This window comes from Berghia stephanieae, chromosome 7 (assembly GCF_034508935.2).
Source record: "Berghia stephanieae isolate SIO BIC M18660-M18661 chromosome 7, UCSD_Bste_1.3, whole genome shotgun sequence".
Classification (NCBI taxonomy): Eukaryota; Metazoa; Mollusca; class Gastropoda; order Nudibranchia; family Aeolidiidae; genus Berghia; species Berghia stephanieae.
This window is the reverse complement of record NC_088366.1, coordinates 42,423,117-42,435,543: the sequence shown is the minus strand read 5'-3', so window position 1 is coordinate 42,435,543 and position 12,427 is coordinate 42,423,117. Positions and strand designations below refer to the sequence as shown.

The window sequence follows — 12,427 nt, the reverse complement described above, 5'->3', positions numbered from 1 at the left end:
GCTATTTTGCGCCATTTCATCTCTTGTTTTCTGCCTTGCGGATGAGCGTGGGACTGTCCATCCGTGTTCATTACATTGAACCCTCAAACTCAAATTGTCAAAACGTCTAAAATCAAAGACTTCATTGACGTTTCAGGTTTGAGGCATTTTCACGAGTCGAGGGTCATTTTCACCGATTAATATTTAAAACTTTTCTGATAAAATGAAAAATAAAAGTGTTTTGTAAAAGTGATATTAATTGGCCAGTTCCAATGTGTTTATGCCATCTATTTAATCTTAAATCCGTTAACTCATTTTCCGATACAACACAAACATAAAGTTGCTACTCGGTGCTGGAATAAGTTAAAATATAATTAAAAAGAAGAAATCACAATGTTAAATGGGATCTTCATGTCATTATCGAAACAACAAAGACGACAATGCCGCAAGGTGGACACCCACATCATTTGGATTGTGGATTTGCAGTTCGAAGTTGAAATTAACTTCCAATCTCATAAATGTTTATAGATGTTTTTTTTTTTTTTTTTTTTTTTTTTTTTTTTTTTTGTCTCTCATTTTGTTTGCGTTTTCACTTCTTGTTTTTAATTTTTGTTTTGTTTTTGTTGTTGTTGTTGTTGTTGTTGTTTGTACTTTTACTCCGTCAGAGAATGTCTATATTTGTCGTTGATAAAAGTGAATTTTGAATGTAGATAGAAGTAAAAAGGGTTATTTGAAATATTTGTGAGTAGAGCTAGATGTGTTTTGTGCTTTGTGAGTTTTTTCACTCATAGGAATTTCGTTCTTATTATATTATTATCATCATTATATTGGAAACAACATTGGTGACAAAAACATTCCCCTTATAATTCATCAATTATGTTATTATTTTATAAGCTTACTCTTGAAGTCAGATTTTGTATATCATCCAGCAAGGAATTGATATAAAATGTCCGGAACTTGATAAAAACCCTCATACAAATATTTAGATCACATTTGGTTTTCTTTGGAGCTAAACATCAAGAAAAACAAACATAAACATAAAAGCAACATGCCGGGGGATTATCCAAATTTTAAAGAATTCATCGGATTTCACGAAATTGGAAAAAGACGATTCGTCAAAGCTATGTTGTCTGAATTCCTTGGAACCTTCATTTTGATCGTTTCCGGATGTAGTTCCTGTGTGACCCTTAACCCCGATGGGAGTGCCGGAAACATCCAGCCTGCAGCCACGTTTGCCATGACGGTGGCCACGATTGTTTGGACTTTCGGACATATTAGCGGAGCGCATATCAACCCGACTGTGTCGTTGAGCTTTCTGGTCACGGGTCATCTAAGTCTTATCAGGGTATGTTAATCGCTTCACGGAAAGTATGGCTTTATTTCAAATCATAAATTGTCCCATTATTTTATCGGCTTACATATCTGGAGACAAACATTTTCATCTATAGAGTTGTATTATAAGACTTAATGAAAGCTATTAAAATACGTCGTACAATGACAAAAGTCTTTTTTCTATTTTAACCCCCCCCCCCAACAAGCAAACAAACAAACAAACAAACAAACAAAACAAAACAAACACCCACATACAAAAACAGAGACCCCCCCCCCCCTTTTAAAAAACCCCCCAAAAAAATAACAACAAATAAACAAACAAAATCAAAAACATCAAACAAACTCAAATACCCATGATTTATTTTCCCTCGACTTACCATGCAAATGTCTCGAATTTGTCATTTCAAAAATAAAAAGGATTTGAGATTTTTTTAGGAGTTGAGAGACATCTTAATCTATCTTTGTGTAAGGAATATATGCTGGCCAAAATAAAAACAAAATGTTTTGTAGGAATACGACAGTACTTCTAAAAGTTCTGTCCAGGACATAGTCATCTCCATTACATGCCAACCAGCCAAACAGACGGCCCTCAGATTGTGAGTATCTATCTCAGTGTTTTGACTCAGATTTTACGTCATGACTTCAATAGTCTGACGTCACGTCGCCCAGCAACGGCCAGCAGCGTGGTTCTAAACAAAGAAAATCAGTGCTTTTTATTCTTCATTCTGGCTAGAACGTTTCATATGGCATGTGATCAGAATGTATAAAAGTCAAAACAAGATCATATTTATAATGTTTTTCTCATCTGGATACACTTTTATGCTCGTCGGAGAAATATTTCATAACGGCGTCCGTTAGTTCCGATAGTTTAGAACCAGTTACTAAGTTACCATGCGTCATTACGAAGGAAGTGACGTCATGACTGTTGAAGGCTATAAGCGGCGTGTTGACTCTGGATGGTCGCCATATTCTCGAGCTGGCTATGACCCAGGCATAATCACAGTGACGTCACAAGGGCATACTCAAATGCATACAGAATACATGAAGAGCGCAGGTGAAAAACGATTTGCATGTATTTTTTCTCTCTTAATTTTTTTTTAATAAAATTGTCCTTTTTTAAAATGTAAGATTTCCTTTTTCGTCGTTTGTTTGATTTGCTTCCGGAACATTCTTGATTTGCTTTGTTTTTCTTTGAAATTTTCATATTCTACCATCTTGGTAGAACATGTAACTAAAATTTAAACAGTCTGGTTTTACGCTTATAGAGATTTGATCTATACAGGAAATTATGTCATTCCCTCCGGCTCATCCCCACCCCAAGAAGGGAAACAAGTACAATTTGCATGTTTCCCTCTCAGCAAGAGATTTCAACCCGGGTTAGACCAAGACCAAAAGAAATCTCTATCCAGAACAGAGAAGATAGATGTGTGGGATTGGTTGGGGGGCGATATGGCTGAGTGGTTTGGTGTTGCACGGTGACCAGGGAGGTCCAGAGTTCCAGCAGAACATTTGGGTTTGTTTTTCCCATTGACAAGATTATTTACTCCCACTTTTTAAAGTGGACAACATGATGATTCTCGTTGAAATTAGACGGTTGGTGGATTTTGTTTGCGTTCCTAGAACTAGAGGTGCCTAAATTGTGCGGCTATGTGGTCTAGTGGTATGACACTCGCTTTAGGATCGGAAGGTCCTGAGTTCGAGCCTCCCTCGGCGCATAGTTGAGTCCGTGGAAAAGGCTCTTTACTTACATTCTCTCACCGTACTCAGGTGTAAAATGAGTACCTGGCCGTTAACAACGTTGTCTCTGCCCGGAAAAAAAATTGTTATACCGCCTGACAGGCGTCATGTCTCGTTCTACATGTTACGTGTTGCTGTTGGTCAGGGACCCCTTGTAAAGCGCTTTGAGCACATTTAGTGGATATTGTGCTATTTAAAAGCTCTATTTAATTTGCAATTTAAATGAGCCAATACAATGGATAGAAAAATAAAGTGAGTAAACGTGACTCATATAATAAGGGAACAACACAGTGTTGTATATGAGTCACATGTACTCACTGTAATCCTAGGTGATGGCATTTATGGCAATACCAAGTTGAAAGGCGATTTTTTGTTGTTGTTTGTTTGTGTGTTTGTTTTTGTACTGTTTTTGTTCTTCACTCAACTCATTGTTATTATTTCCCCAGTTTGTGACCTACACACTGTGCCAGTGTTGTGGGGCTATCGCAGGGTCAGCCGTTGTGTGGGCCATGGTCCCACCCGAATGGCGGCAGACAATTGGAAGCACCGTATTTGCCGAGGATATCACTTTGTGGCAGGTAAGAAAGCGACATTGACGGTGGTCAGTAGACAGTTGGGTGTCCATAGTTGGAGATACCACTGGCAGTCCCGTACTTACCGATTATATCACGCTGTAGCATCTGTGTAAGCAGAGGGTCGCTGCCTCGTCTTCTAACAAAAACAAGCAACATAATTTATTGTGTTTAAAAAAAGACAACCCAGTGAATATAAAAATGTTGCTGCTTGAAGCTCTGAGACATAAATAACAATGGTAAACGGAATGGAGACTTCAATTTAATCAACGAAAACAAAAAAACGTTCCGGATTTCTCCTTTGTCAACAAAACACGATGAATGAAACAAAGTCGAATGAGAGATGAGAGCATGGCGTTGTTATTGTTAAGGTGAATAAGATCGATCCGGATGAGACCGAGATTGTTTTCGACCCCTCTGTCCACTCAGCAGTGATTGGGTAGCTGGGTCTATCATTCGCTTTGACAAACGCTATTCGCTCATCTCTCATTCGTCTTTAGTGTTTCATTAATCGTGTTTTGCTGATAAAGGGGAAACCCGAAACGTCCACATTATCTTGTCTTCGTTGATAAAATTGAAGCTTCCATTTCGTTTCCTATCATTATTATTATTATTATTATTATTATTATTATTATTATTATTATTATTATTATTATTGTTGTTGTTGTTGTTGTTATTATTATTATTATTATTATTATTATTATTATTATTATTATTTTATTATTATTATTATTATTATTATTATTATTATTATTATTATTATTATTGTTGTTGTTGTTGTTGTAATTATTATTATTATTATTATTATTATTATTGTTGTTGTTTGTTGTTTTATTATTATTATTATTATTATTATTATTATTATTATTATTATTATTATTATTTATTATTATTATTATTATTATTATTATTGTTGTTATTATTATTATTATTATTATTATTATTATTATTATTATTATTATTATTTAAAACAGTAGGACGACAATAAAGTAAATACCGACATACCAATGGTAGCACCACGTTGTTTACTGTGGGGCAGGCGAGTAAGCAATGTCGAGTGTCAAGGCGTCTCGTCTTGTAATAATACCTAGCGACATTGATTGGAGTCAGTTGACAGATGGTTGACATCCATTGGCATTAAAAAGTCGACGGGCAAATTACTCTATCGATGCATTGCGTTTAGTTTGTTTTTTTTTTTAACTCAGAATATCCGCCAGTCAGATATAACGTACCAACACACACACACACACACACACACACACACACACAAGTATGTGTAATCTTAAACGTTTATAATCTGATTAATACAATTTATTGAGAACTACTCATAACAATGGTAAGTGGCGTCCTTCTTTATGTAGTATGCAGATGACTCAGGCCTTTGTTATTGTTTTTGCCATCCGCGTTTGTGAGTTGTTCTCACTAAACTGTATTAACCAGACTATAAAAGTTCATGGTTACACAGAGTTTGTGTGTTGGTCCGTTATACTTCCGGATGGCAATGTTGTGAACTCCTTGGCCAAGCGCATTCTATCTATATTAGGTGGTAAACCACGCTTTCATACACTGACAAAACACAATTTTACATTTAGACCAAAAAAGATTCGGGTTTTTTTTTACTCCTTATCGATGAATTAAAATAACCCTTAATTTAACAAATGGGGTCCCAATAGCTCAGTTGGTAAAGCATTCACTTTTTTTTTGTTTTTTATTTTTTAATTGTTTTTTTAATAATATTTTTTTTTTTACATTGGCCTCATATTCATCAATGAACTCTGGCATAAAGATGTTCGACATATTGGAGGCCATTTTATTCGAACGGCATAGATATGACGTAAACATTTCATGACTGAAATGTAATAGGCCGTTTAGTCATTGAACGGCACAGTTGTTCAAGGTCTCTTGTAAAAAAGTCAAGCGACATTGATTATGGTCAGTGGAAATATTGGTAAAATTGAATACAAAGAAGAAAAAACCCTAACAACTTGGACTCCGGTACTGTGTCTAACCTGCCTTAGTTTTAAAAATTGTTCACTGAGACGTATCTATTGAGATATTTTCAAGGAGTTCGAAACAACTTACTAGTTAAATGTTTTTCTATAAATTCGTCAAGAAATGCTGTATTACTAAATGTGATTTGGTGTGCAGTATTCATACAATATCTTGTCTCCCCCCCCCCCCTTCCCCAACCTCCGGATGTTTTTCTTTCCAGGGGTTCCTAGTGGAGGTATTGGCGACCTTCTTCCTGCTCCTGGCCGTTTTCGCCACCAGTGATCGCCTTAGATCTGACCATGGTGGTTCCGATCCGCTGACCATCGGGGTGGTGGTTTTCATGCAGAGTGCCTGGGCGGTAAGTCGGTTTCTGATGAATGCTTAATCTAATTTATTCATAAAATAATGTTTGACTCTTTACATTGTACGTAGATACTTTGGTATACAATGGAAGGCTGAAAAATCATGACGCCTCCCTGATATTTTCAAGACTATAACAGGTACGAAACTAACAGAGGTATCAAAACAAAGCTTTCGTTACCTTTCCGTTAGTTATTTTAACTTTCAACATGATCACCATGCCTTTCCATACAGAGCCACAAACGATGCATCAACTATTGCATAGCGCTGAAAAAGACTTTACATGAGACATTCTTCGACAGCATAAGCCTTCACTTCGCCATCATGCCAAAAAGTTGTCCCTTTGAGGAATTTCTGAGGTCTTGGAAACAGGAGAAAGTCACCTGGGCCAAATCGGGACTGTATGGAGGGAGTTCTAAGACTTAATGAAAACTTCTCCTTTCTAAATGATCGTTGTTTTATTTATTTATTTTTTTTTTTGTTTTTTTTTGTTGTTTGGTTTTTATTTTTTATTTTTTTTTTTTTGTGATCTCGTATGTTCACGCATAATCATGGTACAATAAAACCACCTTGTGTGGTGGAACTCACCCCAATCATTGCTGACGTTTTCTTTAAGTACATATATGATGATCAGGCTGTATTGTTGTTCAGTTGTCCAAAACTCTGAAGGAATAATACCTTCTCAATACCAGAACACAGTCATTAGCAGTTTTCCGGCAGAATGGGTAATTTTGAATTTCTTTGGCCAGGGCGACCTTTTTGACTGCTGTTTGTTTCTGGATAAAAGTGATGCACCTACCACTCATCTCCCATTTTCTAAGATCTGTCAAGGTGCTGTTGAATTATTCGTGGCTGGGCTTCTTTCAGTTCATGTGCGGGCATTCTCGGTGCAAAAACAGCAATATAGCTTCTCTAACCCAGGATTTCCAGAGCGATAAATTAAACTCTTTCTTTGAAATTCCAAGCCTTTGTGGTTGCGAAATATCTGATAGTTTTATCGACGATTGAATCGAATACGTTTCGTCAATTTTGTTGTTGATTTGCTTTGTTCATAAACAGCTTTCAGCAATCAATGAATGTTCATGAGCGCATATATCTCTCTGCAGTAAGGATCTCAATTACAACCCGCTGTTTGCATAATTCTTTCTGAATGATTTCTTCGACGGACATGTTGGAATATGGGTTCTTTAAAATAAGATAATTTAAATAAAAACAAAACAAAACAAGAACACTTAAACAAGTATTAATTACTGACTCAATGGATGTATATCGTCTAATAGTGCGTTCACTACAATCGGAAATATCCGATAGGCGTCTAGACTCTCATCCACACCTAGTACAACGATGCCACGTGGGGTTAGTGGATATAATGCACTTTCACCTTGTCGTCATATCGTTCTTTTTCATTGAGCAGGAAACTTGGTCTTTATTGCTTACTAAGACAATGCTGCGTTGCAGCTGGCGCTTGAGTTATCTCTGTATTTTCTTTTAGATAGACCCTAAAGACGAATTTTCCCGTGGAACGAATAATAGGAATTTGTTTATCTTTAAAAAGATCATCATGATCATCATGGTCATCACCATCATCATCATCATCATCATCATCATCATCATCATCATCATCATCATCATCATCATCATCATCATCATCATCATCATCACCATTATCATCATCACCTGCATCATCATCATCATGTAAGCTAACAAACATTTTACCATTTCCCCACATCAGGGTAGCCTCACTGGCTGCAGCATGAATCCTGCGCGGACCCTGGGACCAGCTCTCGTCTCCGGTACCTGGGATCATCATTGGGTTTGTTTACTTTTCCAAGACAACTAGCTCTGAGCTATATTTATCATGGCAATGGCGATGACGATGTGATGATGATGATGATGATGATGATGATGATGATGATGATGATGGTAATGACGATCAGATCAATACCCTCAATTCAACCCGCTCCTTTATATCCTTTAATCTTTATCCACGAGGCCTTATCCTTTGTCCTTGTTGAATGAGACGATAATTTGGCTTTGCTGACATGGGGACAGTCAGACAGATGCACATTGGGGGAGACGAGACGATTTTTCTTTATTGCTTTATTAAAAAGTATATTTTTACCGTCATATTGTAACAGTGTAGTGAGCGCGGACTTTTAAAAGACGTGAGCTTTTCCAAAGGACAATTGTAAATGTGCTTATCAGCACTTGGTACAATACATAAATCCCTAAAAAGCTCTATTTCAATTATTTTTTTCAACAGATACAAAGCTATTACCGTCCAGGTAACCGGCTTATAACTGATTACGGTCAAATAATGTGATAAAGAGCCCTTGCTGGGGACTTAACTTTGTGCCGACAACAGCGGACTCGAACTAAGGACTTAAAGGTCCGAAGGCGATTATTTAATCATCGCAAGTCCATAAAGATAAATATTCCCCTTTGACTATTCCATTTGCCTAAACTATCTCATGAACTCTAAGTCTAAAAGATAATTATAAAATTATAAAAGAATCATATTCAATTTTTATCAGGTATACTGGACAGCCCCAAACGTTGGAGGCGTGTGTGGGGCCTTGCTCTACCAGTATGTTCTGGCAGAGGAACCACGCGACGCCGCTGCCAAGTTGGTTTCCCAGCACGTCAAAGACAACGAAATCAACGTTATAAATAAAGATAATGAATTGAATAATGTAATGAATGATAAAATTGCCCATGTAACCAAATTCTGAGCCATGTTCTTGTCAAAAAATTGTACAATAAACCGAAATTGTTTTAAAATGAATGGATTTCTGTTACTAGTTCCATCATCAATATCACCATTATGATGCTCATCATTTTAATTAGCATTATAATTTTTATCACCACCACCACCATCATCATCATCATCATCATCATCATCATCATCATCATCATCATCATCATCATCATCATCATCATCATCTGCTACCAAATTGATAATTATTCCTTCTATTTATACATCAGTTTCTTCATACCGTTCCATACATCCTCCATCACAATAATGATACAAAGTAGAACGACTTATTTATTTTAATAAATAGGTGGTTCTACTTTGTATCATTATTAAAATCAATAAGGTAATAACAAAGTTATATTCACGTATACAGGCCGAAACAATCACACACGAACACACACACACACACACACACACACACACACACGCACACGCACATACACACTTTCTATCTCACTTTTTCTCTCTCTTTCTCTCTCTCTACCTCTCTCTCTCTATCTCTCTCTCTCTATCTCCCCCCTCCCCCTCTCTCTCTGTTTTTTTTTCAGCGCACACACACATACACACGAACGCACGCACACACACACACACACACACGCGCGCACGCGCACACACCTATATACACAATCATTTTGCAAAAAAAGTCTCACATTAGTGGATATTGAGTAATTTAATTTATATATAAAATTAATATGTCTGCAGTCGTGCCTGTATTTTTAAAGGTGGAGGAGGACAGCCGCTTCACTACATACGAGATATGATTTGCGGCGGAAAGTCGGGAGGTGATGGATCCCTCATAGGAGCCCAAAGGATAGGGCGGTTGTGGAGGATCTATCCCTCCAACAACGAGGCCAGGGTAAGGATGCTGGCCAGAGGGGTCGTACTTAGAGGGAGAAAACTGGATTTGAATGGGAGGAACCCATTTATTCTCGTGGAAGAAGAGGGGAAGGAGATCGCTGTCACCAAACTGTTTATCGGTGGAATCCCAATCTCATTCTCCAATGAAGAGATCGAAAAAAAGATCAAGTCGCTTGGGCTTAAAATGACGAGTAGAATGGTTATGGAGAGGGTAAGGGACCCGCAAGGCAAGATGATGACTTGGGTGACAGGAAGAAGGATGGTGTGGATTTGTACCCCTACTGCCCCAACACCAAGAATAATAGACGTCGGGATCTTTAAAGCATTCCTGTATTACAAGGAAATGAATGACAATCGATGCAGGAATTGCATGGAGCAAGGCCATAGTGCCACAGCATGTAGAAAACAAGTCGTCTGCAGAAGATGCAAAACAGGGGGACATAGGGAAGTCGATTGTCCAATGCATCTGGAGGAAAAAGAAGTGGAAACAGAGGAGGAGGAGAAAGAGGAGGAGTCGGAAGAAGACATGGAGGGGGAAAGAGAGGAGACGGAAGAGGAGGGAGAGAAGGAGGTGGAAGATGAGGAAGAATTAGAGGAGAGAAAGGGAGAGAAAAGGGAGGAGAGAAGAAAGGAGACAAAAAGTGGAGAGAATCGGGAGGTGGGAGATAAGGACAAAAAAAAAAAAACCCCACAAGATAAAATTAATAGACGGGGAGGAGAGGAAGTAAGAAAAGATATGGAAGTGGTAAAAGAAGGAAATGGAAAGAAGAGGCGAGGTAACGATGAACAGGTAAGAGAAATGCGAGAAGGTGAGATTGGTGGAAAAGGAAAATCAAATGAATTCATGGAAGAGGATAAGGAAAAAGAAAGGAGATGTCGGAAAGAAAAAGAAAAGATAGAGACAGAAAGAGAAAGAGAAGAAAAAAGAGAGAGGGGGAGACAAGTTGTGAGGGAGGCAAAAAAAAGTTTAAAACAATGGAGGATTATGTTATGACAAGATCTTCTAGTAGAAAGAGAGTAGGGTCACAAGAAGTGAAAGGAAAAAGAGGTCGCCCAAAACTATCTGAGTAAAAATGGTGTTAAAAAGAGATTGTATTAACAGTAATAATGCTAAAACATAAAATATTATTAATTTTAAAATACTTCAATTAAAATTAATCCAAACAATTTTAGCACGGTTTTTTCAGATGGGGGTTTAGAATAATTATGTATCCTTTCACTACATATTTGTGGATTAAGAAACAGGAAAAAAAGGAATGCAATTTTTAAAAATATCAAGCAAAATAAAATAGACATAGTATGATTACATGAAACACATTTATTGGAGGAGGATTCAAATTTAGTTGAAAAAGAATGGGGGGGGGGGAATTATCTTATCTCCGGGGACATCCAAAAGTAAAGGACAATTATTTCTTATTTCCAAACAATTAAACGATAAAGTAGAAATTAATACATTGTACAAAGACTCCAGAATATTATTGATAAAATTAAATACATACAATAACAAAGATAGGGGTATTTTAATAGCTAATATTTACGCTCCATGTATTACACAGGAAAACAATTATTTCTTTTCTCATTTAGGAAAGATTTTAATATCAAAATCTGAGTTAAATCTAGATTTACCAATGATTTGTTTAGGGGACTTTAACACTGTGGTAAATAATGAGTTGGACATAATATCTGGCAATCCACATGATAAAGAAAATGTTGAAAATTTTAATGATTTTATCAATAGATTAGCCTTTACAGATACTTGGAGAATAAAACATAAAAAAGAAAAAAGTTTTACATGGAGTAGAGGATCTCCTTTGATAGCTAGACGTCTAGATTATATCTTTATAAATAGCATGCTTATACCTTTTTTACAAGAAGCAGAAATTAAAGGCATTGCCTTTACTGATCATAGAGCAGTTATATCAAAATTTAAATTCACATCCTCTTTATTTAAAATGAATGTACCAATATTGAGTGACTTAAAATATATTACATTAATGAAAGAAAAAATCCAAAGTTGCTTAGAAGAAAACAAAAGGTTGGATCCTCACCTTAGGTGGGAATGTGTTAAAATAGACATCAAGGAATTTACTCAAGACTACTGCAAATATAAATGTCGTAAGAAATCAGATACTTATAATGAAGAAATAAGAGCCCGTAATGACTTAGAAGAGCAATTAGTATATTACCCTAATGACAACGGTATTTTATCACAAATATTGGAATTGCGGAAAAGAATTGAAGTAAAACAAATTGAAGAAACAATTGGGGCCAGAGTAAGAGCGGGCATCAAGTGAATAGAGGAGGGAGAGATATGTAATCGATTCTTTCTATCATTAGAAAAGACCAGGGCTGTAAACAATACAATTTATAAATTGAAAAGTGATGAAAATAATTATGTTACAAATGAATTGGAAATTCTAGAAAATATTAGTAAATATTATTCAGAATTTTACACCGAATTGAAAGAAGACGAAACAATAGAAATGTTGAGTGATGAATATGTAAACAATATCACTATACCTAAAATAAAAAATGAAGAGAAAGAATTCTGTGACAGATTTATTACGTTAGATGAAATTAGGAGTGCTATGGAAAAAATGGAAAATGGATCCTCCCCCGGGCCAGATGGAATTCCAGTAGAATTTTACAAAGTTTTTTTGGATGAGATCAAAACGGCGATATTCAACTGTTTTGAGTTTAGTATTTTTAAAAATATGCTTAGTTACAGTCAAAGAAGGGGGTAATAGTGTTAATACCGAAAAATCAATTTATCGATAGGGAAGATTTAGGGAATTGGAGGCCTATAACAGTAACAAATGCTGATTATAAAATACTGGCAAAA

At 36.3% G+C, this 12,427-nt stretch overlaps 1 protein-coding gene across 1 annotated transcript; it reads left to right on the top strand.

The window, feature by feature from the left end:
• The first annotated feature begins 1,027 nt into the window (after window positions 1-1,027).
• Window positions 1,028-8,704, top strand: LOC144976548 (aquaporin-like). The gene is made up of 5 exons (XM_078920843.1): window positions 1,028-1,324; window positions 3,495-3,626; window positions 5,833-5,970; window positions 7,705-7,785; window positions 8,507-8,704. The coding sequence occupies exons 1-5, from the start codon at window positions 1,028-1,030 to the stop codon at window positions 8,702-8,704; spliced, it is 846 nt and encodes a 281-aa protein (XP_078776969.1).
• The last annotated feature ends 3,723 nt before the right edge of the window (window positions 8,705-12,427 follow it).

What these genes read in the sequence shown, in the direction of transcription:
- LOC144976548 (XM_078920843.1), top strand. Translation starts at nt 1,028, where the DNA reads ATGCCGGGGGATTATCCAAATTTTAAAGAATTCATCGGATTTCACGAA. An exon ending in GTCATCTAAGTCTTATCAGG is followed by an intron (nt 1,325 to 3,494) that starts GTATGTTAATCG and finishes TTATTTCCCCAG; the next exon opens with TTTGTGACCTACACACTGTG. An exon ending in AGGATATCACTTTGTGGCAG is followed by an intron (nt 3,627 to 5,832) that starts GTAAGAAAGCGA and finishes TTTTCTTTCCAG; the next exon opens with GGGTTCCTAGTGGAGGTATT.